The sequence below is a fragment of the Gallus gallus genome, chromosome 3 (assembly GCF_016699485.2).
Source record: "Gallus gallus isolate bGalGal1 chromosome 3, bGalGal1.mat.broiler.GRCg7b, whole genome shotgun sequence".
Classification (NCBI taxonomy): Eukaryota; Metazoa; Chordata; class Aves; order Galliformes; family Phasianidae; genus Gallus; species Gallus gallus.
The window spans coordinates 40,397,821-40,415,602 of record NC_052534.1 but is presented as its reverse complement, the minus strand read 5'-3'; the positions used below and the strand labels follow the sequence as shown (position 1 = coordinate 40,415,602).

The 17,782-nt window shown below is 45.1% G+C and overlaps 2 protein-coding genes across 8 annotated transcripts in view; one reads left to right on the top strand and one right to left on the bottom strand.

Moving 5' to 3' along the window:
• Window positions 1-9,728, top strand: part of FAM120B (family with sequence similarity 120B) — a 108,622-nt gene extending 98,894 nt beyond the window's left edge. For 2 of the 7 annotated variants that reach the window (XR_005858267.2, XR_005858260.2), the window contains 3 exons: window positions 7,237-7,299; window positions 7,923-8,127; window positions 8,603-9,728. The gene's annotated coding sequence lies outside the window, so the exon portion shown is untranslated. Of the gene's footprint in view, window positions 1-7,236; window positions 7,300-7,922; window positions 8,140-8,602 lie in introns of those variants that run through there. The other 5 variants (XR_005858259.2, XR_005858261.2, XR_005858263.2 and 2 more) reach the window with 4 other exon arrangements.
• Window positions 9,729-11,959: 2,231 nt separating this feature from the next.
• On the bottom strand, window positions 11,960-17,687 carry PSMB1 (proteasome subunit beta 1). The gene is made up of 6 exons (NM_001007905.3): window positions 17,547-17,687; window positions 16,499-16,606; window positions 14,985-15,066; window positions 14,433-14,562; window positions 13,132-13,238; window positions 11,960-12,236 (listed from the first exon to the last, which is right to left on the bottom strand). The coding sequence occupies exons 1-6, from the start codon at window positions 17,645-17,647 to the stop codon at window positions 12,051-12,053; spliced, it is 714 nt and encodes a 237-aa protein (NP_001007906.1). The 5' UTR covers window positions 17,648-17,687; the 3' UTR covers window positions 11,960-12,050.
• Between the last annotated feature and the right edge of the window lie 95 nt (window positions 17,688-17,782).

Here is a 17,782-nt window from a genome sequence, read left to right as displayed (position 1 = left end):
TTTCCTCTCTTAGGCACTCAGAGCAGGTCCCAAGCTGCAGTCTGAGAGACCAAGATTAGTAGTCTGTAAAGTCATAGTAACACTGCATGTTGCTGTTGTCTTTGTAATGTGTCTTTACCGTGTCATTTAAAAGTCCTTTAATAAGGGGTGAGACAGACTGCAGGAGAGACATGGGTGCTCTGTGACTCCAGAAAAGCCAGGAACCATTATACCCACAGGCCAGGTCTGGTCACAGAGCACATCTCTGCCTGTCTCGACTTCCAGGTCATCCAGAGCCTTCTGTTGAGCAGATTTCTGACCCATGTCTTCCAGAGCAGTCTTTCTGTGGAGCAACCTCACAGGAACTGAAAAAAACCCCAAAACCATGGATGCTGCAAAGACAGGCTCATTTACCCCATAAAGCTCCCTACTGTTGCTGGAGCAGATGTTTCAAGCAGCAACAGCCAGAGCTGTCACACAACACCACAGGTCTGTGCATGGAGAGCGTATCCAACCCCCTGCATGGATCCTACACAGATCACACACATACCTGGACTGTGTTTCTGGATACTGGCAGGGCTCACAGGAGGTTGGACAGATTGAACTCTCCTGCTAAAACGAAGTAATTCATAAGCTAGCCTTGGACATCTTATCCAAGCTTTGCCAGTCCTGCACTTTCTACTGCTCTCAGGAGTTGTCAGCTTCTGCTGAGCTATGAGCTGCCTGGCACAGCCTCGCCCTGGGGAAAAGGCTCCAGAGCACAGCCTGTTTCCTTGCTGCACTCCTGTCCTGCCTGGGTTGCTGCTGACTGTCCTTGGTCTGCTGTTACTTACCTGCAGTTTTGCTGAGATGCTGCTGCTCTGCCCAGGCTTCTGTTTTTCATAAGATATATATCTGGTTTGGTCGTGTTTCAGGAATTTCAAGAGACCCCTATTTAACGTCTGCAAGCAGTTCTCATATAGGTCATCAATAACGAGTCAATACCTTATTATGGTTAGGATATTGCTAACATTTGTCCATAGTTGATATTTTTCTTTAAAGCTAAAGCAATCACGTTTGCTTTGGTTATTCTCTGCAAGCCCTGAGGTATGTGCAGGTAGCATCCTAGCCATAAAAACTGACAATTCTATAACCCTGGCTGGAGGGGAGGATGCAGAAACAAGAGTTTTTGCTGATATGTTTATAAATAATTTAAGAAAAAAAAAAAACAAAACTAAGAACTACAAAGTTTATCATTTAAAGGAGAGAAATCTGTTTCATATGAGAAACAGTATCCTTTTAGAAAATCTTATGGCAAGGGACCAGTATAGCATGTTATGCAATGAAATAGGGAAGATGGTATAGATGGTATCCTTTACCTCCTGCCACAGCAATCTGCTCCCGATTCTTCCTGCACAGTGCCCTTCCAAAAGTTTGATAAGGACCAAAGGAACGGATGAGAAAGGGAGGCAGTAAAAGTAACAGATACATGGCATGCTGCGGGCTGCTATCTGCAGGTGAGTGCTCCTAGTGCCAAGCACAAGGGAAAGGCACAGGCACTGTCTCCGTGCCCTCTGCCCCTCAGAGCCGAGCAGCAGCATTCAGTGCCTTGTGGCGTGGCTGATGCGCTCAGCAGTGTTTTCAAGGACCATCATCTTCTGTCACTTTCTCTTGAGCGCATGACCACCCCGTCCTTTTCCCCTCCATCTCCTTGCTCCCTCACCGGTGCCCCTTCTGCCGCCCTCCTGCACAATATGACCCAACCACACATTCCGCATTTTCCATATCTACTTTTTTTCTTCTTCTTCTTTCCCCCCTCTTTTGTCTTCTGGTAACAGCGTTTGGCATTTCCCGGACAGCCCGTACCCCATAAGGCCTTAGAGTCTGAATGCAAGAACGGCTTGAGCGTTGCCTGCTGCGACTGAAGAAGAACTTGAGTGAAAATAATCCTCTCTTTTGTTCCGCTTGGGTTGCTTTTTGTTTGCCTGACAGATGTTCGGCCCCTGTGCGTGCACGCGGAGCAGATCCTGCACAGCGCAGCCGGGCCCTCTGATCCGCCAGCCCATTGAGTCCTGCACCTCGGCCCGGCTGGGCTCCAGCCCTTACAGATGCGAGGGCTGAGGGCTGTGGCCCTGTTCCACTGCACATGGCTGGGTGGCCCTCCGTGGTGAGGGGGAACAAGGAGGGCAAGCCTCTCATCAGCAGCACCCATGGTGACACATATGGGCAAGCGCAGTCAAACAACACCACAGTGCTGCACTTTGAGGTGCCATAACATGGCGTCATGCCGGGGCCTGCTATACCTGACCCCCTCAGCTCGTTGTGCCATGCTGTGCAGCTGAGGGGTGGTTTTGGGCAGCCCCGGGTACCAATCTCCTTGCCAGCCCCTGCATGGCTGCACATACAGCTCCCTGGCTGCCGCACTGCCCTGCCTTATCACCTCTCATAGAATCACAGAACTATTGAGGCTGGAAAAGACCTCTAAGACCGCCTAGCCAAACAGCAGCCCATCCCCACCATGCCCACTAACCATGTCCCTCAGTGCCACAGCCACACATTTCCTGAATATCTCCAGGGATGATCACCCCACCACCTCCTTGGGCAGCCCCTTGCAGTGCCTCACCACTCTTACAGAGAAGAAATGTTTCCTAATATCCAATCTCAACCTCCTCTGGTGCAACTTGAGGCCATTCCCTCTCGTCCTATCACTAGTTAACACTGCTAGGCACCGAGCTATCATTTAATACTGCTGAGCTTACCTAGCTGTGTGCTACTGACCTGTAACTTGGCAGAGTATTTTCCTCTGCAGAAGCAAATACAGACATGTTCATGATGTTCAAATACAGAGTTCACCTATGCTCCTCCTGACATCCAAGCAGCTCAAGCAGGATGGGTCTTTAATTTAGGGAAAATAACACTGATCTGCTACTGCGGTGTCAGTAATTTACATTCCCTTCTTCATTAATTTTGGACTCTCCGTGACACATATGTGAACATGAGCAAAAGGGGCTCATCCAGAAAGAAGAGCTTTCTAATGTGAATTCTTGGGTGGAGGATGATAAAACCTTTATCTGTTTTTGGTTTTTTTTTGGGGGGGAGGGGTGCGGGGGGAGGGTAAGAAATGATTTATGGGTGTGGGAGAATCAGTGAATGCAGCCCTGTGCATCTGTGAGTACACATGGGACAACGTAACACACATCCTGGCATGAGCTATTCTGTACATGCACATTTTTACAAAGGCTGTGTTATAACTCTCTGTAGGCAGCATTAGACTAATACCGTGGGACTTACCTAAGACAGTTGTGTCCCATAGATGGTACCTGAAACCCAGGCTGTGCCCACACAGAGTATCAGCTAGGGAAATCAGAGTTTGAACTAACTCCTCTGACTTGTCTTGTTCCTATCTTGATGATCACAACCCCTCTCCTTACTCTACGCAGCCCTCTGGGTGATGTTGTTGTTTGCAGGGCTGTGTGCGAGCTGTTCCGTGACTTTTAAAGTAGTTCTTTGAAATTCTCCTGCTCCTGCAAGGGGGTTTGAGCTCTGTTGCATCACTGTTGTGATGGTCTGTCAAGCCATCTAATTGGGCTGTCTCATTAAAACTTGCAGTCAGCGTTTACAAGGCAGCAATCCCATAGTCCAACACTGTGGCTAGAGCCACGGCCTGCACGTGGGCTGGGAGGTGGATGCAGAGGCTGACAGGAGCCTGCTTCTGTGAGCTCACCCCCCCGCGTCCGGGGTGAAGCTCAGTCAGCCAGGCCGTCTCTATCATCACACTCTCTGCAGTGAGACTAACTGGAGCAAGCTTACAGCAACGCAGAGTTTAACTTGCCAGAAATGGCAATGTGGAGGAGTTTGATGGGTTAAATTAGGGATGATATTGCCTGCATGGTAGATGCTGCTTTGGTCACTGCGACTTCTCAGCTGCCAAAGAAAGAGCATCTTGGTTTTCTTGTGCTTCACTGAGTCTGGTCAAGACTGCCTCTATGACAACATCACACCTTAACTGAGCTGAAGGCTACCACAGACCCTGACTTTAAAGTCTGCATAGCCAGATGAAGCACATTCGACAGCTTAGGTTTAGAACTCCATTCCCAAACCTTGCACAGGGCTGGAGCTGTGCAAGAAAAATCTAAGTGTCACCATGGAAATCTTGTTTGGTCATGCTTTGTTACGGAGCAGTTTGGTGCAAAGGCCCCACTAAGTACCAGCTGAAAACACTTTGCATCATCCTTTAGGATGTTTTTACTTGAAATTTTGTGGGTTAGCTCAGGACAAGTGCTTCTCTCGGCTTTTGTGAGAGCACAAAAAACCCAGGCTTTGTGGCTTATTTGAAATCAGAGAATGAAAACACTCTGAACAGCTCTTCCGAAGGCAAACTTTCATTTTTAAAAATCCCATCTAATTGTCATTAATCAAGCCATCCCCTGTGATAATAAGATGGAGGCGGGGGATGAAATGCCGTTCCGGCTCCGGCAGCTGTTGAGCATGTCAACCGGTTTCAAAATGCTTGGCAGAAGTTGTAAATGCAGTTCTAATGAGATCGACTTGTCTGCAGCTAGCAAACAAATACCAGCCGCAACAAAATGTTTGTTTGCCACGGGACTTAATGGAGATTGTGTTAACCATTCTGCAGTCAGGGGTAGATGTCAAGAAAAGTTCAGATCAAGCATAAGGCAGTGACACTGGAATGTGGCTTTCTCCAGAATGGATTCTTATATAAAACCTAAGATAAAGGTCTCCCTACTCTCTCTCTCTTTTTTTTTTCTCCTTTCTCCTCCTCATCTGGCCTTCAAACTTCCTGCAAACTTGGTACATGAAGCTCTCTGCAAAGGTCACATATATCATCTGTTTGCAGCTTGCTTATGTTCTGATGGGTGGGCTCCTGGTAGGGGACATGCTCCTGAGTGCTCAGCAGCATCACCAAAGCCTGTGTACAGCTCCATCAGTGGCCCCAGAGAAGAGGTGGCCAGCTGAGCTGCCCAGGTCTCAAACACGAGAGCACAGCAATGAGAACCTAGTAAGCAGCTTGATCACTCATCAGACCCAGCTGCCAAGCTGATTACAGACCTTTTGCACAAAGCCACAAAGCTATGGTTAAACATAGCATCAGTGCAGAGAAGCTGTAATCCTGCCAGGCTAAGCCACCTTAGCAGGACTGGCACTGCAGATGTTAAGAGCACTCTGGGGGACACCCAGGTAAATCAGCACATCGGTGGCTTCTTGCACTACAACCAAGGAGGTCACCACACCTCTGTGGCTGCAGAAAGCCAAGCAGCGGAAATACCTAAACTTCAGAGACATCAGGGCTCAGGTAAACCAAGTATGCCAACAATGAATTATCTATAACGCTGCGCTACTACTTCCAGTCTTCTACATCTCATTTCTCTACCAAGAATAAGAATCGTGGTTTTTCACCCTTCTTTCATGGTTCTTTGGCTGAAGTACGAAGCACGGGTTGCAGTTTGGATGTGATGACTATTCTCTTGCTAGTATCCCTTTAATTTGTCTTGTGCCAAAGAATATTAATTATTGCAGGCTACACTGAACTTGAGCTGCTTGACAGAGTCCATCTCTACCCTCACTTGAGCCTCTGAGATGAACAGTGAAGTTGAACTTTGCCAGCAACTGTTAGGAAAAGGTCCAAGAACAGCCGAACAGGAAAGATACTGAGGATTTGTTGTTTGTTTTTCTGTTAAACCATGTTTTTGTAATTATGAACACTTTGTTGAGATTGCTTAGAAAAGGAAGTGCACATAAAATGGTCCACACAATTAAACTAACTACATATTAGAGTTGAAAGAATATAAAGTTGGTCTCACTGTGCTGCACTCACACAGACAAAACCCCTTCTCAAAAGGAATTTGGCTTGAGAAGGCAGTTCTGGAAAAAAACTCCTAGTTAACTCCAGGCCCATGTGCCATATTGTCTGGTTTATGACTGCCCCAAATGGCCCAAAAGCAAAGGGCATTCATGCTAAACAAAAGCTGACTGAAAGAAAGAATGTGAAAGCTGTCATCTCCAAATCCCTTTCACTCAAAAGTTGGTTCCTGACTCCAGATCAGGAACCCTGGAGGAAGCAGAAATTACTCTATGCTCCTAAAACTGTCTTCTGCTTGTCTGGGGAAAAACAACACTGTTACTTTGCTCAGATCCACAGGAATGCTTTTTAAATCATTCCCTGCTTGCTCTTGCCACTTCTCCCCAAGTTCGGGTTTGTGAAACCTGGCATCAAAACCTGACGGTTGGACTAGATGACCTTAGTGGTCTCTTCCAACCTTAATGATTCTATCGTCATTGAACAGTGCCCATGCAGAGCCTGCTTTCTCTTGGTTTCCAGTATGGATAATTCTGGGGGTAAATAGGCAGTGTAAAGGAGCAAATTACAGAAGAATCACTTTGAACTGCTATACTCCAAATTGCATTTTATAATTCCTACATCGTTGGTTTTCCCTAGGAAATGGCAGTAAAATAGACTCAGCCCACTCCTGCCTCCCACCTCACTGAGGCACGTAGTGTTGCAGGCACTGTAAACAGGAGAAATGCCTTCCTGGGGTGAGAAAGCCCAGCACTTGGTTTATAAAACAACATTTTTTGAGTCAACCTTAAGATCATCTTAGTTTTAGCTACAGGAAAATTAAACTTATCCTTGACACAGGAATGACACCATGAACCAGAGTCCTAGAAGCATATATGCAGTATATATGCCCTGTCAAGCACTTCCACTTTCCATAATAACAAGCCCCCTCCCCTGTACACAAAATGGATTTGACACATAAACAATATTGCTGAAAACATATGTCTAAAATAAAGCAAGGCCTACTTTCTTACAAACCTACTCTTCAGAGTCGATTCTGACCTTGTGCAGTCCCTTATATAAGCAACAGTGTGCTGCCATTTGGCAGAGATCAAAATAAAGCCTCCCGTCTCCTCAGTAAACACTACGGCAAAGCACATTACAGTGGGAAACCAGTAAAGTATGTATGACTATTTTTACCCACACCCCATGTAACTGTGTTGAAATCCCCAATAGCAACTAACCATTGCCATCTTAAGGTATTGCTTGGCACTGCTGCAGACGAAGCTGAGCTCGCTACTGCAGCTCATTATGCTCCTCCACCATGTGCAAGCACTTGATCAAGGTGGTTAGAAGTGCTCGCTCCAAGATTAACCAAATAATTCTGCAACAGCTCGCTTTTGAAATACACGTGTTACTTCTTTAGCATTAAGAAAAGGTACTGCAAGATAAAGATCTTCCCTCTCCCTTATCTTCCACAGAAACGTGAGAGGCTTCTAAACTTCAGCCAAATAGACATCCCAGGCTCTTTGCTTCCAGGAACGGTAAGTGGTGTTCTTACCTTTGTTTTGCCCAGCTGTACCTCTACAGCCTATCTGCCCACAGCATCCCATAACTAAATAGCGCTCAAAGTGCTTAATAAAAACTAATACGCATTGTAGACAGTGCAAGATTACTACCGGTTTGATTTATATACAACTACTACAGACACAACACTAAGGAGGGCTGTAAAAAGTCAGGGTATTGCCACCTTCCTGCCCTAACAAGATGATGTGATCTTTGCAAACAAAGCTGAATAGCTCGGTAGATTTTTAAAAAGCCTCTTGGTGCCTTGTATGTGTATGAGACATCCATAATGTTTTCATGTGTCTTAATACTAATGATCAAGCAATAACTAGCTGAGCGGCCTCTGAATATTTTCCCTCTTATGTATCTTCTGTCACTCTGAGTGTGAATAGTGAGGATATCCAGGCAGGGCATAGCCAGGGAAGTTAAAAACATTGGGAAACAAACATTTGTAGATCATTAGTTTCACACCACTGCATGTAGGAAATGAATACAACAATTAATGTCTTCTTTTGAAAAATAAGTTTGCTATTTGCGGTCCAAAAGGCCTGTGTAAAAGCTTTCATTCCCTGCCAAGTCTTCAGCCAGATGTACTCTGCAGGAAAACTGAAGATAACACAAGATGGCCATCTCACCTGCTCCAGTGCTCCGACCAGATAGCAACGGCACACAGCAGCGAGGGAACGTGCAACCCCGGTGCCTGCTACTGTACCTCCTCCATGACTGCAAACAACCTGAACACTCAAATCACTTTGTGTTTCTCCTACTCATTTGGCATCCATCAAAAGCATTAAATTCATTCAAGTGTAAGTTACATAGCTCCTCTTGTTTGTTGCCCTTTCTTGATAACTGCTTAAATCTTGTATGTTGGGATGGAGCTGTCCAGAAGGCAGGCAGGCCGGCCAACCTGTTACCATCCGCTGCTTCTCACTGCAACTTAAGTACTACTCATTTTCACTAGAGCTCAGTAACTCTGTACAGAACTACTGTGAGATACTTGTGCAATCCAGCACAAAACTGGGACCAAGGGTAGCTGAGCTTGATGCGCTTTGATTGAATTTTATAGGGTGTAATTAATCTGGCACTGCTGATTTGCATTTTTAAGTATATATATTCTTTCCTTTCTTGGAACTACTGCACTGCGTCGTGTGCTCAGTAAGAAACAGCTGTGTACATTTAATGTGACTTTTGCACGTGATCCTAAACATCCCTGTAAGATATTTGAATGTACCTAGAAGTTCTGACTTGCATAATCAAGTGACTTCAGCCCGTGTTCTTCAGGCTTGGGACGCTGAGCTTCTTTCCTGCCCATCCGTCTCGAGAGCAGATGTTCCCATCTTACACAGCCCAACAGCGGCACCAAGCGGACCTTGGGAAACAGCTGTTCAAGTTCCCCCCCACTGGATTTCCTAACCACTCCCAGAGTCATATTAAACGCAGTACCTGTTTTACTGCTGAAGTTGAAGCAGTTACCTACTACCGGTACGGCCTAAAAAGCCTGAAACTACCATCTCTCATGAAGGTTTGCCAGAGCTAGGAAAAACGCATGACATGTAAAACGCTGTATTACTGCAGTTTGGCCATCTTTGAACAGGTCACCAATTTGCAACAGGCTCCAATACTTCTGCAAAATTACTTTTTGTAAAGACCAAGCACACAACCTCAAGCAAAAAGACAGTTTATAAGACTCTCTCTGCGTGGCTACATATCTGAAAAGATTCCCATAAGAGAGAAGATTGTTTTGCTCTTGATTACACGTCCCTGCTTTTCTGAAGGTCCAAGCACTAAAGCCAATTTCCAGGAATCCAACTAGCAGTCCGCGCTTGATGCAATTTCCCAAGAATCAAAGGCAGTAGTAGGAAAAAGCCCAACCCTCCCCCCCCAAACTTTCAACATTAACGGGCTTCCAAGAATCCCCATACAAATGTGTTTTCCATCGGCAGCCAGAAAAAAGATGCTGCTTCCTAGTTTGGACATCAACTGAACATAAACCTGTGGAGGTGAGCCAAGATGCAGCGTTCAGAACTGAACTCTGAAAGGTTTCACTTAATGCCCTTCCTCTTTCTACAGAAAAAGTGGTTCCAGGCAGCAGGAGCACAGCTAATACTTTTCTCACTAAACCAAGGCTGAACGGAAGTGTCATCACCAAAGTTTGTTGATATAACGTTCATAAATCTACACTTCTCCACATTGTAGCACAAGGCGCTGCAGGAACAGCATTAAGTTAACATTGGAATTAGAGTAATAGATTAGGATGAGATGAACCAAAATGACTTCAACAAACCCTTAGCATCACATCACAGAACCATAGAATGGCTTAGGTTGGAGGGAGCCTTAAAGATCATCTAGTTCCAACCCCCTATCGTGGGCAGGGCTGCCACCTACCAGCTCAGGCTGCCCAGTGCCCCATCCAACCTGAATGCCCCCAGAGATGGGGCATCCACAGCTTCTTTGGGCAGCCAGTGCCAGCACCTCACCACCCTCTGAGTAAAAAATTTCCTCCTAATAGCCAACCTAAATCTCCCTTCTTAGTTTAAAACCATTCCCCATGGTCCTATCGCTATCAAACTGTGTAATAAGTAATTCTCCTCCTGTTTAAAAGCTCCCTTAAAGCACTGGACAGCTGCAGTGAGGTCTCCCTGGAGCCTTCTCTTCTTCAGCCTGAATAGCCTCACGCTTTCTTCATAGGAGAGGTATTCCAGCCATCTGATTATCTTCATAATCCTCCTCTAGACCTCCTCCAACAGCTCTGCATCCCTCCCATACTGGGGTCCCCAGGCTTGGACGCATACTCCAGATGAGGCTTCAAAAGCATAAAGAGGGACAATCACCTCCCTCTCCCTCCTTGCCAACCCTCTTTTGATGCAGCCCAGGATACTGTTGGCCTTCCAGGCTGCAAGAGCACACTGATAGCTCACATCCAGCTTTTTGTCCATCAGAACACTCAATTACTTTTCAGCAGGGCTGCTCCCAATGAGTTCTCCTCCCAGACTGTATCATTCATATGTGGGACTGCCTCAAACCAAATGCAACACCTTGCACTGGGCCTTGTTAAACCTCATTAGAGGTCTGGACACACTTTTTTGAGTGTCTGTCCAGACCCCTCTGGTTGCTGTCCCTCCCTTCTATTGCATCAACTGCACCACTCAGCTAGGTGTCAGTAGCAAACTTGCTGAGGGTACACTCAATCCCACTGTCTGTGTCACTGACAAAGGTGTCCCAAGATGGACCCCTGGGGGACACCACTTGTAACCAGCCTCCACCTGAACACAGAAGTTGACAATAACCCTTTGGCTACAACAATCCAACCAATTCTTTATCCACCTAATAGCCCAACCTTCAAATCTGTATCTCCCTAATTTAGACATAACTATGTGGTGAAGGGCCACATCAAAGGCCTTGCAGAAATCCAGGTAGATGACATCAGTTGCCCATCAGTTGTCCACCCGTGCCATCACTCCATTATTAGAAGGCCATCAGACTGCTGAGGCACAATCTGTTCTCAGTGAAGCTGAGCTGGCTGTCCTGGATTACCTCCACATCTCACATGTGCCTTAACTTTTCTTCCAGGAGAATCTGTTCCACAATTTTCCCAGGCACAGAGGTGAGGCTCACTGGCCTGCAGTTCCCCAGATCTTCCTTTCTCACTTTCTTGAATATGGGAGTTATATGAATCACCTCACTACATTTCAGTGATAGCAATGAATCACAGATTTCCAAAAGCACCACAGTTTCCAACTCCCACACTGCATGCATAGGTATAGAGGCATTTCAGCTGGGCTTTCAGCTCCATTACCTTCATGGAGAAGCCCTCCCAAAAGCCTCTGGGAAAAATCTGAGGTTTTGCCCCACTGCTTCCTGAAGTGACAGTGTTCCCTGACTCTTCTCAGGGAGTCCCTCTTAGCTATACTATCCTGGACCTTGTCATGGGCAGGCTCACTGTCACCTGCTTCCTCCTTCAAACCTAGTTTAAAGGTCTGTAAAGTAGCACAGAAGTTCCTTTTCCCCCTTAGTGGTTCCTTTCCTTAGGCAGATACCATCAGGCCAACCCCACACTGAAAAAACAAAACTCCTGCAGTGGTGTACCAGCCTCTTAGTCACACCTTATCAGATGGGCTTTCCTGGTCTTTTCAGTATCCCTACCTGACACTGAACAGTTGGAGGAAAACACCACCTGTACTCCCATTCCACCCATTAACCGCTCCAGTTCCCTGAAGTCTCTTTTGATAGCCCTCAGGCTTCTCTCAGTGACTTAATCACTGCCAGGCTGAATTATCAGTAAAGAAAAATAATCAGAGGGGCAAACCAGACTAGCAAGTCTCCTATTAACGTCCCTGACTCAGGCCCCAGCGAGGCTTCCCTTTGGCCAACACATGGGGCCCTCTATTCCCATCAGAAGGGAGTTGCTCAAGACAATTACTCTTCTTTCTTTCTTGGCAGGGGTAACATTGAGGCATGGAGTCCGCTTCCTTGCCCTAGACAGCCTGCTGGGTGGATGTTCCACCATATCCTCACTTACCTGTCCCTTATCAAGAATTACTCTGTTTTCTAAAAGCAAAAAAATAACACCCACATACACATAAAAAAATACCACTATCACTTCTACCAAAGAGAAAAAAATATTCCGAATTACAACAGTCAAACTTCTTGAAAAAATTTAATAAGTCAAACACCTTCACATTACAGTTAAATTGTACATCATACATTACACGTTTGTACGTGAACTGAATTAGTCTTTCCTTAATTGGATGGTTTCCTCTTTAATTCCGTCTTTGGTGACAACACAAATCTTAAGTGCATCACCAGTGTACACATCTCTCTCAGCAGCAGAAATAAAGACATCTTTAACCAGCTGCAAAGCCTTCTCCAGGGTCAGAGGTACGTGCTCCACATTTTGCATGTTCTTGAAGCCAATCTAAGGAAAGATAAAGCATTTCAAAGGAAGTACCTTCCATCTAGCATGAAGGCATTTTCAGTCTCTGCACCAGAATGAGCAGATTTACACAAATGATTAGTCTGTTTTAAAACTCAGAGTTGGCAGAAGTAGTTCTCCATAGAGTTTATGGCTGCATGGTCAGAACTTTACCAACGCTAACAATTAAAGCGAAGCATAGCCTCTCCTACTAACATTCAACATATACAAGATACTCATCTATTTCTTCAGAAATTTCACACTGGGTTAGCAGTATCAAAACTACACACAAGTTCATCCCGGGTCATTTTGTAGTTAGGAACATTTCTTACAAGCAAGTAATCCTAAGAGCACCTAGGATTTATAAACAGCAGCTCATATTGGAACATGATTGGCTTTATTAGTGTATTCTAGGTGATTTACTTAAGCGTCCAAAATGAAAAAGGAGGGGGAAGAGTGACTTATTATGCTTCCAACTCGGAAGTGATAAACATCACTTATGACAGATGTCTACAGTTAATGAGCCTTAAAACTGAATCAAAGCTGAGAAATTAGTTGTTAAAAAACCTGTAAAGATTTAACTCGTTCAACAATTAAAAGCTCCAATAAAATATAATCAAATGTTTTCACGGATGAAGTTTTCAGCAGCTTTACATGAGAACATTGTGAAAATAGTCACAACTTGAACAAAATTTTAGAGTCTCAGACAACCATATGGTTGTTTAACCCCTTGATTGGTTTGGTCCCTTCCAACTCCTACAATTCTGTGACATTAATTGATAAAATTACTTTCTCTCAAATAATGCCTCCCAAAAGTGAAGTCACATCAATTTGAATGTTGCAAATCTTCATTGAGATTGTTAAAAAAACACAAAAAAACAAACAAGAACTATTTTACCTGGTTATCAAGCAAGGGCTGCAGCATGGCACTCGCTGATCCACCTGCTTTGAAAGAATCTCTCTGGTATGAGCCTACCGGATCAAAGCTATAGACTGCTCCCTTCCCTTAAAGAAAAAAAAGGAGGATGTAATTGCAATCCAGAATGATTCTTAATACTGATAAGAATTTGCATAAAAAAACAGGTCTGTCCATAAGCAGTTTCTAGAATACCAGAGATCTCCTAAGAAACCTTTACAAAAGAGTACTGCACTGCGTTCAGACAATACTTTGTACAGCAGGCTCACTGTGGTTACGCGCTGTGGTTACGGCCCTCCTATATGCAAGGTTATCTGCATGATTTAAGCTAGACCCGTGCTCTAACAGATGTTTTCTACAGCACTTACCACAGAAAAAGTCCTAATGAGGAATAATCAAAACAGAAGAATGCGTTAGAGCACAGTGCCACACAAAGAGCTCTATTTTTTTTTTTTAACAACTAGCAGAAAGTTTAGTCAGCAGAAGTGCATAATTCTTGGAACTGCTTCCAGAGTGTGTGCTTGGATGCCTCTGTAGTGCCTTCTTGGAAACAGGGATGGTGCTTTGGGCTCTTATGTGCTTCCCTCTGGAGTCAGGCCAGGTTGCGCAAAGCAAGCTGCCTTGTGCCAGCACCAGAGACAGAGATGCACTATAGCATCACAGGGTTTCACAAGGGGACACAAGCAAAAACGCAGTGCCTGGCTACACTCATTCCTTCTGTTCAGACAGGTTACACCTGATGTGATAAGCTGGCCATGCAGCACTGGTAACTGAGCAGCCCCGGCACAGATCCAGGTAGTAACATTAAATCAGAACAAATCAATCTTGCTGAGCCCAAATCAAACCCGTGTGTGCAAACGTGTACTCTCATTCTTATCACACGCTACTGCACTCTCACAGTCTGACATTCACCATTATGCAGGGCAAGCTGACTCACCCTCCACATATTGCAGACATCTCAGCAAGACTGGGGAAGCACTGTAACTTAGTTTTAACAGCAAACTGTGGGGACTGGTTGAAATTATCTAAACAAGACCACCTCTGAGCTCCTGCTCAAAGTCAGAGAACACAGTATTTTAGCAGCTCAACCACACCACTGGACACAGAAAGTCCTGGAAGAGGAGAATTAAACTTACAGCATCCACGTAGAAGTCATTATTTTTTGCTAGCGATTAGTTAACATTTAAAAGTCTCCGTAGAAAACCTGACTCCAGAGTTGACCTTCACATTTCATAATCTCTACCACACTGAAAGGCACAAATAAAATTTGTTTCAAGTCTTACCTTCTTCATCAAGTCCACCAATTATGTTGTACACGTAGTAAGGAAAGAAACGCCGAGAATACAGAATTGTAGACAGCATTGCTGCAATAGCTCCAGTAGTCATGGTTTTGTTATTGGAATGCTTGTACATCTGCAAATGGCACAGCGCGTCCAATGGGAAAGTCACACACAAATTTATACTCAATCAAAATTACACTTTCTGTAACTTCATTACTGAGGAGAACAATGCTTAGCAAAATATTAACTAGCATGATTGCAAAAACAACATTGGTCTAACAGTAATGCCTCATAAAGCAAAATTCATATTTTTCAGAGACTTAGCAAAGAACAGATGTTGCCTCATTATTCTCTTCAGCACTTCAATTTTTAAGCTTTTTAACCTAGATGTTACACTTGGCCTCAATTTCACCCCTCCTGATCTTTCACTAGCAATCACCAGCTACAGTTACAATATAAACCAAACAGCAAAAATTGTATTTAAAATGAAAATAGGTCTCAAATGTGATACCAAAAAACATATATGTTTCTAAATACATTAAGATAGTTAGCTACCTTTAATCTTGCTTCAATAATTTTGGTAAGTGTAAGGCAGTCACCGTGGAAGCCACTGCATCCAATGACTGTTTGCTCTGTTCTGTAAGACAAAGTTCTTACAAAGTAAGTTATGAAAATATCAAACGTATTTCCAGCTTCTCAAACTCTATCAGAAATAGTTGCCTAAAATGTAGTAGTAACAGGTATTCCACGAATAAGAGCTAAGTGCAGCTTACATCTTGGAAAGGACTCATTAAGTGCAGGATCACACAGACATCACTCTTCAACCCACTGATTTCCACAGCAAAACTTTGGGGAAAAAAAAAACAAACCTTAATTTCTTCAAGCACCCCTGACTATAGCTATTACCAAGGTGTGTCATGTTACTCAATAGGGTTTTACTCCCTCTGGCCAGGGGACTGCTTTTAGCTGGTGAGGTAATGTTTATGCTGTAGGTGAGTTTTTGGTGTCAGCACAACAGCGGTTATTTACTGATATATTATACAATATTGACTCTTTGCTCAGTTACAGAGCAGCACTGCATAGAGCCAACGATGTTTCAGCTTTTCACAGTGCCCTGACAGTGATGGAGGCTGAGAGTGCAAGGGAAGCTGGAGGTGACAGGGCCAGGACAGCTGATCCAAATTGGCCAAGGGATGTCCCACAGCACGCAGGGTCATGTGGAACAATAAAGTGGGAGAGTTGACCGAGGGGGAGGGGGAAACTGCTGCTCAAGAACTGGCTAGGCACTGGTCAGCAGGTGGAGAGCAACTGCCTCGTGCTTTACATTCTTTTATTATTATTTCCTTCAATTTCTGACCTATCAAACTCTCTTTGCATCAGCCTATTGGTTTACCTCATTTTTCCCCCCAACTCTCTTCCACATCCCACCACAGGGTTTGGGTGGAAGTGAGCAAACAGTGCTTAGCTGTCTACGAGGTTAAAACACAACACATGTTTATAGGTTTAACACTCAGCAGTCATTTTCGAAACAACTTAAATTGAGATCGTCTCAGTTTCTGTCACCAGACTTACCCAAAGCCATCATGGGGCTCTACACTAATTGTACTAAAGCAATTTCCATTCGGATGGTAACACAGTCAAAGATACTGCATAGAGTTAGCCAGGTGAAACACAAGTTTACATGATCTTGTGTCATAAGCAAAAAAACTGACAGCAGTGTGTACACCTGTGGCCTGACAAAGCAGCACTAGTTATTACACAAGTTTTGCTACAGCTAATACAAAAGTTCTTCTGATTACCATGCCAAAAAAACCACCTAGCTTACGTTACAGGTGAAGTCTGGCACCACGCTAAAAACATTCAACAGCATGCAACAAGAAATCCGCCTGCATTTAGAGCATCACATTACAGCAAAAGTCATCATAATTCCAAAACCAATTCTGTTACTACCATCTTTTTTTTTTTCCTGCGGGCTCTACACAAGGAACATAATAGATAATTTCAGGCAACATGCTTATCAATATACAGGATCATTCCTCCATTTCAGTTCTTCTAAGGTGCGGACTTACAGTCTGTAGCATTTTGGACTGTCCCGGCTGTGAATTGCATAACCTTCACTCAGTCGTGTATCAGAGGCAACAATGCAGAAGTCTTCTCCAGCAATGGCCAACACAGTCCTTAAAGAAGAGCATTCATATAATCACAATTTTTGGCACAACTTAGGCAAGCGATGAACAGATTGAAGTTCTCTATCCACACTCACACTGTGCCACGAATCTTATTACACTCCTTGATGTTTGTCACTATGCATTTCCCTATGCGTAAACTCAAGATTGGAAGAAAAATGACACTAGACACACTAAAGAGAACATACATGAGTCTCTGCTTTGACTGCAAATCTTATGGAAGCTTAGCAAGGACAAGACACAATAGACTCCCATTTTAGATGTCCAATAAGGAAAACTGGTTGGCTCTCCAAGCAAATACAGTCCAGCCAAGTATTAGCACTACTATCATAGAATTACCATCACTCTTTTAACTTAATGTTAACCTACATTATTAATTTCCAGATAATTACTCTGTGATTGCTACATCGCCGCTACCACTAAGTAGCTAAGAGATGTCCTTTATAAAGCAGTTAATCATCAGGAAAAACAAAATCCAAAGAACTGCAAGCTGCCCAGAGGCTTGTCAATTCAGAGCGAGCATCTGCAAAAGATCACCCACCTGTAACAGCTATGACAAAGCAGTTCGTGGCTCAGTTGCAGCCTTGAAAACAAATAACGTGGCCACCAGACACGTTTCCCGGGCCACTACAAAAACACGAGCCCCTGGGTAAGGGAAAGCGCTTGTTTTGACCCGTAAGAGTTCAGCGGTCCGCAGTGTGACAAAAGCCACAGCGGCACGCAGAAATAAAGCTGGACGGGAGCACCGATCCGCGGGACGCGCAGCCCTGAGCGAGGCCAACCCCGGCTCTCCCCCGCTGCTCTACCGACAGGCGCCAGCCGGGGCACCGGCTTCCTCGCACGGGGCCGGCGAGACGAAAACGAGCAGGACGCGGCCCAGCCACCGCTCAGCCTCGGCCCGGCCCACCCCATCCCTGCCCGCGGCTCTCACCCGCCGTTGAAGGTGTAGGGCGAGAAGCGGTACTGCACGGGCGCGCCCACCCCGCATCCCGGCTCCGGCCTCAGCTCCGCGTATCCGGCGGCGGACAGCATACCCGCGCCCCTACTCGCTGCTGTCTCACGGCAAAATGGCGGCACCGGAAGCGAGGAGGCGGCACTCTATGAGGCACAGGCACCTCGTCTCGTCTGCCCTGGAGGTGCCACGCCCCACTGTCGGCGACCGCACAG

Bases quoted from the DNA above. Each gene is read 5' to 3' on its own strand.
- PSMB1 (NM_001007905.3), bottom strand. From the start codon at position 17,647: ATGCTGTCCGCCGCCGGATACGCGGAGCTGAGGCCGGAGCCGGGATGC. The intron at 15,067-16,498 runs GTAAGTCCGCAC...TTTGTCTTACAG, and splicing joins AGTCCAAAATGCTACAGACT to AACAGAGCAAACAGTCATTG. The intron at 14,563-14,984 runs GTAGCTAACTAT...TGCCATTTGCAG, and splicing joins TTATTGAAGCAAGATTAAAG to ATGTACAAGCATTCCAATAA.